The sequence below is a fragment of the Tachyglossus aculeatus genome, chromosome 22, assembly GCF_015852505.1.
Source record: "Tachyglossus aculeatus isolate mTacAcu1 chromosome 22, mTacAcu1.pri, whole genome shotgun sequence".
Taxonomy (NCBI): Eukaryota; Metazoa; Chordata; class Mammalia; order Monotremata; family Tachyglossidae; genus Tachyglossus; species Tachyglossus aculeatus.
The window spans coordinates 47,521,196-47,534,620 of NC_052087.1; the positions used below are offsets into that span (position 1 = coordinate 47,521,196).

The window sequence follows — 13,425 nt, forward strand, 5'->3', positions numbered from 1 at the left end:
GCTCACAGTCTAGAAGGGGGAGACAGACAACCAAACGCATCAGCAAAGTAAAATTAATCGAATAACCATGCACAAATAAAATAAATGGTGTAATAAATCCGTACAGACATCTATACATATATACAGGTGCTGTGGGGAGGAAGGCGGTGGGGGGAATGTTTGAAGAAAACTTATCGACAGGGACGAACAGCGGCGACCGGACTAAGCGCTTAGTACAGTGCTCTGCACGCAGTAAGCGCTCAAAAAATACGACTGGTGATGACCGGACGGTGACGCCTCCCCCGGAAAGACAACCCGGAAAGCCCCGGATCCCCGGGAGACGCGGATGCTAAAGACTTGGAGGCGGCCCTGGCGAAAGCCGATGATGTGTGTAGGAGGGGAGCTTTTCCGGGGAAAAACTTGCGGCGTGGGGGTCTGGTCCGGCCCTCCCCCAAAATCCACGGCGATGTATCCAGGGGGAAACAGACCACGCCGCTACAACAGGAGGAACTGGACCTCCAGCCACCATTACAGAACAACAATAATAATAGTAATAATAATAATAATAATGGCATTTAGTAGAGAGGCATTTAGTAGAGAAGAAGCGTGGCTCGGTGGACAGAGCCCGGGCTTTGGGGTCCGAGGTCACAGGTTCGAGTCCCGGCTCTGCCAATTGTCAGCTGGGTGACCTAGGGCAAGCCACTTCACCTCTCTGGGCCTCGGTTCCCTCATCGGGAAAATGGGGATGAAGACTGTGAGCCCCCCGTGGGACAACCTGATCACCCTGTATCCTCCCCAGCGCTTAGAACAGTGCTTTGCACATAGTATATACATATCCTGTATATATGTATATCCTGTATATATGTTTGTACATATTTATTACTCTATTTACTTTTTTTATTTGCACATATCTATCCTATTTATTTTGTTAGTATGTTTGGTTTTGTTCTCTGTCTCCCCCTTTTAGACTGTGAGCCCACTGCTAGGTAGGGACTGTCTCTATATGTTGCCAATTAGTACTTCCCAAGCGCTTAGTACAGTGCTCTGCACATAGTAAGCGCTCAATAAATACGATTGATGATGATAGTAAGCACTTAATAAATGCCATTATTATTATTATTATTATTAATGCACAGCACTGTTCTAAGCGCTGATGCAAACGACCGACTGAAGGGAGGGGCCGTTCCCTGAGGCACTGTGAGCACCCCCGTGGGACAACCTGATCACCTTGTTACCTCCCCAGCGCTTAGAATAGTGCTTTGCACATAGTAAGCGCTTAATAAGTGCCATTATTATTATTGTTATTATTAATGCACAGCACTGTTCTAAGCGCTGATGCAAACGATCGAATGAAGGGAGGGGCCGTTCAATGAGGCACTGTGAGCCCCCAGGTGGGACAACCTGATCACCATGTTACCTCCCCAGCGCTTAGAACAGTGCTTTGCACATAGTAAGCGCTTAATAAATGCCATTATTATTATTATTATTATTATTATTATTGCAAAGCACTGTTCTAAGCACTGATGCAAACGTCCGACTGAAGGGAGGGGCCGTTCCCTGAGGCACTGTGAGCCCCCACGTGGGACAACCTGATCACCTTGTTACCTCCCCAGCGCTTAGAACAGTGCTTTGCACATAGTAAGCGCTTAATAAATGCCATCATTACTATTATTATTATTATTATTATTAACGCAAAGCACTGTTCTAATCACTGATGCAAACGATCGACTGAAGGGAGGGGCCGTTCCATGAGGCACTGTGAGCCCCCACGTGGGACAACCTGATCACCTTGTTACCTCCCCAGCGCTTAGAACAGTGCTTTGCACATAGTAAGCACTTAATAAGTGCCATTATTACTATTAGTATTATTATTAATTAATGCAAAGCACTGTTCTAAGCACTGATGCAAACAATCGACTGAAGAGAGGGGCCGTTCCATGAGGCAGACAAAAGGGGTGACTTAAAGGCAGCAGGAAGAGGTGATTCACCCGGGAGGAACAATCAATCAATCAATCGTATTTATTGAGCGCTTACTGTGTGCAGAGCACTGTACTAAGCGCTTGGGTAGTCCAAGTTGGCAACATATAGAGACGGTCCCTACCTAACAGTGGGCTCACAGTCTAAAAGTCTAACAATGGCATTTCAGAGCCATTTCTCCGGCCGGCCAAGTGGCCACGGTCGGGGGCCGAGGGGCGGCCCGGAGAAGTCGCTTCCTTCCACCGTTGATGATGGCATCTGTTAAGCGCTTACTATGTGCCAAGCACTGTTCTAAGCGCTGGGAAGGGTACAAGGTGATCGGGTTGTCCCACGCGGGGCTCACAATCTTAATCCCCATTTTCCAGATGAGGTCACCGAGGCCCAGAGAAGCAGCGTGGCTCAGCGGAAAGAGCCCGGGCTTTGGAGTCAGAGGTCATGGGTTCAAATCAGCTGTCAGCTGTGTGGCTTTGGGCAAGTCACTTCACTACTCTGGGCCTCAGTTACCTCGTCTGGAAAATGGGGATTAAAGCCGTTCCTCCTGGCCTCTCCCCCTCGACCGGCCAAACCCCGGGCTTCCTCACTCGACTCACGTCAAGGGCAAAGGGGCGCGGCGGCCCGCCGCCGAGGAGAGGGCACGGCCCCGTTCCCTCGCCGCCTTAACCGCGCCCGGCCGACCCCCTCGATTCCGGCTCCGGATCCCGAGACCGCCGACCAGGGAGGGGCGGGAAGGGTTTTACTCACCTATGGTGGTCCCGGGGGGCTGGGCGGGGTAGTGCTGGGTGCTGGTCGTGGCGGGATACTGAGGGCCCGGTGGGTAGGGGTAGGCCGGATAGCCGCTGCGCAGAGAAACACACAGAAGCGTCACCACGGGGAAACCACGTTAGCGATGCTAATGACAATGTTTGTTCATTTGTTCATTCATTCAATCGCATTTATTGAGCGCTTACTGCGTGCAGAGCGCTGGACTAAGCGCTTGGGAAGTCCAGGTTGGCCACACATAGGGACGGTCCCTACCCAACAGCGGGCTCACAGTCTCGCTTACTATTCATTCATTCAATCGTATTTATTGAGCGCTTACTGTGTGCAGAGCGCTGTAGTAAGCGCTTGGGAAGTCCAAGTCGGCCACATATAGAGACGGTCCCTACCCAACAGCAGGCTCACAGTCTCGCTTACTATTCATTCATTCAATCGTATTTATTGAGCACTTACTGTGTGCAGAGCGCTGTAGTAAGCGCTTGGGAAGTCCAAGCCGGCCACATATAGAGACAGTCCCTACCCAACAGCAGGCTCACAGTCTCGCTTAATATTCATTCATTCATTCAATCATATATTTATTGAGCGCTTACTGTGCGTACAGCATTGTACTAAGCGCTTGGGAAGTCCAAGTCGGCCACATTTAGAGACGGTCCCTACCCAACAGCAGGCTCACAGTCTCGCTTACTCTTCATTCATTCAGTCAATCGCATTTATTGAGCGCTTACTGTGTGCAGAGTGCTGTACTAAGCGCTTGGGAAGTCCAAGTTGGCCACATGTAGAGACGGTCCCTCCAACAGCGGGCTCAGTCTCGCTTACTATTCATTCATTCATTTAGTCGTATTTATTGAGCGCTTACTGCGTGCACAGCGCTGTACTAAGCGCTTGGGAAGTACAAGTCGGCCACATATAGAGACAGTCCCTACCCAACAGCGGGCTCACAGTCTCGCTTACTATTCATTCATTTATTCATTCAATCACATTTACTGAGCACTTACTGCGTGCAGAGCACTGTACTAAGTGCTTGGGAAGTCCAAGTTGGCCACATATAGAGACGGTCCCTACCCAACAGCGGGCTCACAGTCTCACTTGCTATTCAGTCAATCATATTTATTGAGTGCTTACTGCGTGCAGAGCACTGTACTAAGCACTTGGGAAGTACAAGTCAGCCACATATAGAGACGGTCCCTACCCAACAGCAGGCTCACAGTCTCGCTTACTATTCATTCAATCGTATTTATTGAGCGCTTACTGTGTGCAGAGCACTCTACTAAGCACTTGGGAAGTACAAGTTGGCAACATATAGAGACAGTCCCTACCCAACAGCAGGCTAATACTAATAATGATGGCGTTTGTTAAGCGCTTGCTATTCATTCATTCAATCGTATTTATTGAGCGCTTACTGCGTGCAGAGCACTGTACTAAGCGCTTGGGAAGTTGGCCACATATAGAGACGGTCCCTACCCAACAGCGGGCTCACAGTCACGCTTACTATTCATTCATTCAATTGTATTTATTGAGCACTTACTGTGTGCAGAGCGCTGTACTAAGCGCTTGGGAAGTACAAGTTGGCAACATATAGAGACGGTCCCTACCCAACAGCGGGCTAATAATAATAATGATGGCATTTGTTAAGCGCTTGCTATTCATTCACTCAATCGCATTTATTGAGCGCTTACTGTGTGCAGGGCACTGTACTGAGCGCTTCAAAAGTACAAGTCGGCAACATATAGAGACAGTCCCCACCCAACAATGGGCTCAGCCTAGAAGGGCGGGGGAGACAGACAACAAAACAAAACATGTGGACAGGTGTCAAGTCATCAGAATAAATAGAAATAAAGCCAGACAGACATCATCATCAATCGTATTTATTGAGCGCTTACTATGTGCAGAGCACTGTACTAAGCGCTTGGGAAGTACAAACTGGCAACATATAGAGACAGTCCCTATCCAACAGTGGGACATCATTAACAAATGATGTTAATCACTGATGTTAATCAGTGATATAAAGATTCCCCCATTAGGTTGTCGACTCCTGGAGGGCATGACTTGTGTCTCTTCCCCCGGTCTACTCTCCCAAACAGTTACTACAGTACACTGGACCGTCTCTATATGTTGCCGACTTGTACTTCCCAAGCGCTTAGTACAGTGCTCTGCACACAGTAAGCGCTCAATAAATACGACTGAATGAATGAATGAATCAAGGTTGTCCCACGTGGGGCTCACAGTCTTCACCCCCCTTTTACAGATGAGGGAACTGAGGCCCAGAGAAGTGAAGTGACTTGCCCAAAGTCACCCAGCTGACAAGTGGCAGAGCCGGGATTCAAACCCATGACCTCAGGCTCCCAAGACCGTGCTCTTTCCACTAGGCCACGCTGCTTCTCTGATGATGATGATAATAATTAGGATGGTACTTGTTAGGCGCTTCCTATGTGCCGGGCGCTGTTCTAAACGCTGGGGCGGATACAAGCAAATCATCATCATCAATCAATCGTATTTATTGAGCGCTTACTGTGTGCAGAGCACTGTACTAAGCGCTTGGGAAGTCCAAGCTGGCAACATATAGAGACAGTCCCTACCCAACAGTGGGCTCAAAGTCCAAAATCGGGTTGGACACAGTCCCTGTCCCACATGGGGTTCCCACTAACCCCGTTTTACAGATGAGGTCGTTGAGGCCCAGAGAAGTGAAGTGACTTGCCCAAGGTCACGCAGCAGACGTGTGGCTGCTTCTAGACTGTGAGCCCGTTGTTGGGTAGGGACCGTCTCTAGCTGTTGCCCAGTTGTACTTTCCAAGAGCTTAATACAGTGCTCTGCACACAGTAAATGCTCAATAAATTCATTCATTCATTCAATCGTATTTACTGAGCGCTTACTGTGTGCAGAACACTGTACTACACGCTTGGGAAGTACAAGTCGACAGCATCGGCCGTCCGGTCTTCTGCCTTTGACTCCTTTCCCTCAGCTCGTTTGATCACTAGTCCACTGCTCTGCACACAGTAAGCGCTCAATAAATATGACTGAATGAATGTATATATGTTTGTATGGATTTATTACTCTATTTTATTTGTACATATTCTATTAATTTTATTTTGTTAATATGTTCTGTCTTGTTGTCTGTCTCCCCCTTTCTAGATATAGCGCTCAATAAATGATTGAATGAATGTATATATGTTTGTACATATTTATTACTCTATTTATGTATTTATTTTACTTGTACAGACCTATTTTATTTATTTTATTTTGTTAATATGTTTTGTTGTCTGTCTCCCCCTTCTAGACCGTGAGCCCGCTGTTGGGTAGGGACCGTCTCTATACGTTGCCAACTTGTACTTCCCAAGCGCTTAGTACAGTGCTCTGCACACAGTAAGCGCTCAATATGATTGAATGAATGAACGAATCCTGGCTCCGCCAACTGTCAGCTGTGTGACTGTGGGTAAGTCACTTCACTTCTCTGGGCCTCAGTTCCCTCATCTGGAAAATGGGGATGAAGACTGTGAGCCCCCCGTGGGACAACCTGATCACCTTGTAACCTCCCCAGCGTTTAGAACAGTGCTTTGCACATAGTAAGTGCTTAATAAATGCCTTTATTATTATTGAGACGGTCCCTACCCAACAATGGGCTCACAGGCTAGAAGGGGGAGACAGACAACAAAACACGCAGACAGGTGTCGAAGTCGTCAGAACGAACAGAATTAAAATTATTTACTTATTAATATTAATAGCATAATATTATATCATGATGTTATATATTATTATATACTATAATAATATAATATTACATATAATATCATACCATTATATTATATATCATATTATTATAATATAAGAATATTAAAACAGAATTAAAATCATTTACTTATTGATATCAACATTATATTATATCATAACGCGATATATTATTATATATTATAATAATATAATATCATATATAAAATCACACCATTATATCATATATTATATTATCATTATAATATAATAATATCAAAACAGAATTAAAATTATTTGCTTATTAATATCAATAGCATGTTATATCATGTTATATATTATTATATACTATAATAGTATAATATTACATATAATATCATACCATCATATATCATATTATTATAATATAAGAATATTTAAACAGAATTAAAATTATTTACTTATTGATATTAACATTATAATATTATATCATAATGCCATATATTATAATAATATGATATCATATATGATATCATGTCATTATATATTGTATTATCATTATAATATAATAATATTGAAACAGAATTAAAATCATTTACTTATCAATATCAAGAGTATGATATCATAATGTTATATATCATTATATACTATAATAACATATCACATAAAATATCATACCATTATATTATATATCATATTATTATAATATAAGAATATTAAAACAGAATTAAAATCATTTACTTATTGATATTAACATTATATTATATCATAACACCATACATTATTATATATTATAATAATATAATATCACATATAACACCACACCATTATATTATATATTGTATTATCATTATAATATAATAATATTAAAACAGAATTAAAATTATTTACTTATTAATATTAATAGTATGTATCATGTTATATATTATTATATACTATAATATAATATTACATATAATATCATACCATTATATTACATATCATTTTAAGAATATTAAAACAGAATTAAAATTATTTACTCATTGATATTAACATTATATTATATCATAAAGCCAGATATTACTATATATCATAATAATATAATATCATATATGATATCATGCCATTATATATTATCATTATAATATAATAATATTAAAACAGAATTAAAATTATTTACTTAATATTAATGCTATGATATTATATTATAATGTTATATATTATAATAATGTGCTGTTATATATAATACAATACTGTTATATTATACTATATTATTATATTGATATTTATTAATATTATTTATTAATTAATTAATGGCTTAAATAGAATAAATGCGACTGAATGAATGAAATGTGGCGGAGTCGGCACTAGAATTCAGGTCCTTCTGATGCCCAGGCCCGGGCTCTACGCACTACAGCCCGCTGCGTCTTGAAATGGCATCTCCTACCGCCTTGGGGCCGAATAATCCGAATAATCCCGGTGGTACCAGCGGTGCGGAATGCCAGGGCCAAACCCACCAAGGGGGATTGACTGAGCGCTTCCTCTGGGGATAGGGAACACCTACCTCCCCTGCCCACCCCCCGCTCTCCGCTCCTCCGGGGCTGGGCGACGATTAGCGAGGAGAGCGGAATCAGAAAGAGGGCCCGGGTCCATCGTCGCCAATCGCATTGATTGAGCGCTTAACTGGGTGCAGGGCACTGGACTAAGCGCTTGGGAAGTCCAAGTTGGCAACATCTAGAGACGGTCCCTACCCAACAGCGGGCTCACAGTCTGAAAGGGGGAGACGGAGAACAAAAACAAACATACTAACAAAATAAAATAAATAGAATAGATATGTACAAGTAAAATAAATACATGAATAAATAGAGTAACAAATATGTACAAACATATATACAGGTCCATCGCGGTCCAGTAGCTGCCGGGGAGGGCATTTTTTTGCTTTTTAATGGTGTTTGCTCATTCATTCAATCGCATTTATTGAGCGCTTACTGTGTGCAGAGCACTGGACTGAGCGCTTGGGAAGTACAAGTCGGCAACACCTAGAGACGGGCCCTACCCGACAGCGGGCTCCTATATGCATATATGTTTGTACATATTTATTACTTTATTTATTTTGCCTGTACATATCTACTCTTTTTATTTTATTTTGTTAGTATGTTTGGTTTTGTCCTCTGTCTCCCCCTTGATTGACTGATTGAGCGCTGACTGTGTGCAGAGCACTGGACTGAGCGCTTGGGAAGTCCAAGTCGGCAACACGGAGAGACGGTCCCTACCCAACAAGCGGGCTCACAGGCTAGAAGGGGGAGACGGACGACAAAACAAAATACGTGGACGGGTGTCAAGTCGTCAGAACAGGCGGAATCAAAGCTAGATGCACATCAGTAACAAAATTAATAGAACAGTAAATATGTACAAGTTAAATAGAGTGATAAATCTGTACAAACACAGAGAAGCAGCGTGGCTCAGTGGAAAGAGCCCGGGCTTTGGAGTCGGGGGTCATGGGTTCGAATCCCCGCTCCGCCAACTGCCAGCTGTGTGACTTTGGGCAGGTCACTTCACTTCTCTGGGCCTCAGCTCCCTCATCTGGAAAATGGGGATGAAGACTGTGAGCCCCCCGGGGGACAACCTGATCTCCTTGTAACGTCCCCAGGGCTGCGCCCATAGTAAGCGCTTAATAAATGTCATCATCATCATTATTATTATTATATACAGGTGCTGTGGGGAGGGGAAGGAGGTAGGGCGGGGGGGGATGGGGAGGAGGATATATATGTATGTATGTTTGAACATATTTATTACTCTATCTTACTTGTACATATCTATTCTATTTTGTCAGTATGCTTGGTTTTGTTGTCTGTCTCCCCCTTCTAGACTGTGAGCCCGCTGTTGGGTAGGGACCGTCTCTATGTGTTGCCGACTTGTACTTCCCAAGCGCTTAGTCCAGTGCTCTTGCACACAGTTAAGCGCTCAATAAATACGATTGATTGATTGATTGAGGAGAGGAAAAAGGGGGCTCAATCTCGCCTCTGAACGGGAACCCCAGCCCATAGGAAGGCAGGCTCAGTCTCAAAGAGGAGCAGCCCACGGCGACCATAATCGCTCTGCCTCTCCACTGCGATTTATCATCTTCAAGGGCCTTGACCCTGATTTTCCTGTTTGCAGAAGGGGAAAACCAAATTTCCCACCATCGCCCAAGGGTTAGTCTAGTCCCAGCGATCATATCCCAACCCCCGCCCCTTATCTTAACGCCCCTCCGGCCACCAGCGCTTTGATTCCTAATGGGATCGGCGGCGGGATTTCCTCCCCCGCCAAAATGGAAAAGACGAATTTTCCTTACCTTGGGTTGGGCGGGTGTCCCGGTGGGTAGGGAGAGATTCCGCTCGGCATCCCCGGCATGTAGGAAGCTAGAAACAAGGGTTTTTTTTACACTTTTCAATACGTTGGCATTTGCTGCTGGGGCGCAGTTCGAGCGTGATTTCATTCATTCATTCATTCATTCATTTGTATTCATTGAGCGCTTACTGTGTGCAGAGCACTGGGCTAAGCGCTTGGGAAGCCCAAGTCGGCAACATCTAGGGACGGTCCCTACCCAACAGCGGGCTCACAGTCTAGAAGGGGCAGACAGACAACAAAACGTATTAACAAAATAAATAGAATAGATATGTACAAACAAAATATAGTAAAGACGTACAAACATATATACATATATTCATTCATTCATTCAATCGTATTTGTTGAGTGCTTTACTGTGCGCAGAGCACTGGACTAAGCGCTTGGGAAGTACAAGTTGGCAATATATAGAGACGGTCCCTACCCAACAGCGGGCTCACAGTCTAGAAAGGGGAGACAGACAACAAAACAGATTAACAAAATAAAATAAATAGAATAAATATGTACAAATAAAATATAGTAATAATAATAATAATGACAGCATTTATTAAGCGCTTACTATGTGCAAAGCACTGTTCTAAGTACTGGGGAGGTTACAAGGTGATCAGGTTGTCCCACGTGGGGCTCACAGTCTTCATCCCCACTTTACAGATGGGGTCACTAAGGCACAGGGAAGCGAAGTGACTTGCCCAAAGTCACCCAGCTGACAAGTGGCGGAGCCAGGATTTGAACCCACGACCTCTGACTCCAAAGCCCAGGCTCTTTCCACTGAGCCACGCAGGTTGTCCCACGGGGGGCTCACAGTCTCCATCCCCATTTGACAGATGAGGTCACTGAGGCCTGGAGAAGGGAAGTGACTTGGCCAAAGTTACCCAGCTGAAGCAGCATGGCTCATCATCAATCATCAATCGTATTTATTGAGCGCTTACTATGTGCAGAGCACTGTACTAAGCGCTTGGGAACTACAAGTTGGCAACATATAGAGACAGTCCCTACCCAACAGCGGGCTCACAGTCTGAAAGGGGGGAGACAGAGAACATAACCAAACATACTAACAAAATAAGATAAATAGAATAGATATGTACAAGTAAAATAAATAAATGAGCACGGGCCTTGAAGTCAAGAGGTCATGGGTTCGAATTCCGGCCCTGCCACTTAGCTGTGTGACTTTGGGCAAGTCGCTTCTCTGCGCCTCAGCTCCCTCATCTGTAAAATGGGGATCAAGACTTCGTACAGACATACATTCATTCATTCAACCGTATTTATTGAGCGCTTACTGTGCGCAGAGCACTGTACTAAGCGCTTGGGAAGGACAAGTTGGCAACATATAGGGACGGCCGGGCAAACGAGACATTGGACAGAGGGAGGAGGCTACCGCAACCGGGAAGTTAAACAGACAGGACTCAGGCTAGTCCCAAATGGGAATTACAAGTCCCTCCACCACCTTTCGGTGCCAATCCCCGGGCACTGCCCATCCGGATCCGGGCACCGTGTCCTGGTTGATCCTGGTTCGGGCCGGGGAGCTGGGAGGAAACTTTGGTCTAAACTAAGCAGCGTGGCTCAGGAGAAAGAGCCCGGGCTTTGGAGTCAGAGGTCCTGGGTTCAAATTCCGACTCCGCCAACTGTCAGCTGGGTGACTTTGGGAAAGTCACTTTTAACTTCTCTGGGCCTCAGTTCCTTCATCTGTAAAATGGGGATTAAGACTGTGAGCCCCCTGTGGGACAACCTAATCACCCTGTAACTTCCCCAGTGCTTAGAACGGTGCTTTGCACATAGTGAGCGCTTAATAAATGCTATCATTATTATCGCGGCTCAGAGAAGCGGCGTGGCTCAGTGGAAAGAGCCCAGGCTTTGGAGTCAGAGGTCATGGGTTCAAATCCCTGCTCTGCCAATTGTCAGCTGTGTGACTTCAGGCAAGTCACTTAAAGTCTCTGGGCCCCAGTTACCTCATCTGCAAAATGGGGAAGAAGACTGAGTCCCACGTGGGACAACTTGAACACCTTGTAACCTCCCCACTGCTTAGAACAGTGCTGTGCACATAGTAAGCGCTTAATAAATGCCATTATTATTATTATTATTATTATTATTATTATTAAACCGCCCAGGACTAGAAAATAATGAACTCTTCCTCCTGCCTAATCTTTCCCCTAGAGACGTTCTGCCCCAGATCCCTAAGAATTCCCTAAGCACCCAATCTAAAAAAAAAAAAACTCTCTCCCCAAAACCTGGTTGTTTGGTCCATCTACATAGCATCACTGAAATAACCAAACATAAAAAAAAGTGATGCAGAAGAATGTCATTCATTCAATCATATTTACCGAGCTCTTCTTAACTCACTCATTCATTGGTATTTATTGAGCACTTAATGTGACTTATTAACACATTCATTCATTCGTATTTATTGAGCGCTTAATGTGAACAAAGCACTTAATGGGATTTATTAACTCAGTCATTCATTCCTTCGTATTTATTGAGTGCTTAATGTGAACAAAGCACTTAATGGGACTTCTTAACTCAGTCATTCATTCGTATTTATTGAGCACTTAATGTGAACAAAGCACTTAATGGGATTTATTAACTCAGTCATTCATTCCTTCGTATTTATTGAGTGCTTAATGTGAACAAAGCACTTAATGTGACTTCTTAACTCAGTCATTCATTCGTTCGTATTTATTGAGCGCTTAATGTGAACAAAGCACTTAACGTGACTTATTAATTAATTCATTCATTCATTCATATTTATTGAGCACTTAATGTGAACAAAGCACTTAATGTAACAACTCAGTCATTCATTCGTTCGTATTTATTGAGCGCTTAATGTGAACAAAGCACTTAACGGGACTTATTAATTAATTCATTCATTCATTCATATTTATTGAGCGCTTAATGTGAACAAAGCACTTAATGTAACTTAACTCAGTCATTCATTCATTCATATTTATTGAGCGCTTAATGTGAACAAAGCACTTAATGGGACTTCTTAACTCAGTCATTCATTCGTTCGTATTTATTGAGCGCTTAATGTGAACAAAGCACTTAATAGCACTTCTTAACTCAGTCATTCATTCGTTCGTATTTATTGAGCGCTTAATGTGAACAAAGCACTTAATGTGACTTCTTAACTCAGTCATTCATTCGTATTTATTGAGCGCTTAATGTGAACAAAGCACTTAATGTGACAACTCAGTCATTCATTCGTTTGTATTTATTGAGCGCTTAATGTGAACAAAGCACTGTGCTAAGCACTTGGGAGGGTACGACGCAGCAGACGCACTCTCTGCCCACAGCGAGCTCACGGTCTAGGGAGAATACAGAGCTGTCACCATGTGATGTCATTCATTCAATCGTATTTATTGAGCGCTTACTGGGTGCACAGCACTGTACTAAGCGCTTGAATGTCATCATCTGCAGTTCCCAGCTAAAAGCAGATACTCTACCAAGCGGGTTGGTTTTTTTTTTTTAATGGTATTAAGCCCTCACTTTGCGCCAGGCGCTGAGCCCGCTGTTGGGTAGGGACCGTCTCTATATGTTGCCAGTTTGTACTTCCCAAGCGCTCAGTACAGTGCTCTGCACACAGTAAGCGCTCAATAAATACGATTGATTGATTGATTCACTTCTCTGGGCCTCAGTTCCCTCATCTGTCAAATGGGGATGAAGACTGTGAGA

At 43.7% G+C, this 13,425-nt stretch overlaps 1 protein-coding gene across 4 annotated transcripts in view; it reads right to left on the reverse strand.

The window, feature by feature from the left end:
• The window catches only part of TSG101 (tumor susceptibility 101), a 73,951-nt gene that overhangs the window by 28,353 nt on the left and 32,173 nt on the right, over positions 1–13,425 (reverse strand). For 3 of the 4 annotated variants that reach the window (XM_038764808.1, XM_038764807.1, XM_038764806.1), the window contains exons 6-7: positions 9,707–9,773; positions 2,698–2,792 (exon numbers count right to left, since the gene is read on the reverse strand). The exons of the other annotated variant lie outside the window; for it this stretch is intronic. In XM_038764808.1, the coding sequence (XP_038620736.1) occupies positions 2,698–2,792; positions 9,707–9,773 (162 nt within the window). The remainder of the gene's footprint in view (positions 1–2,697; positions 2,793–9,706; positions 9,774–13,425) is intronic. 4 annotated transcript variants of the gene reach the window in all.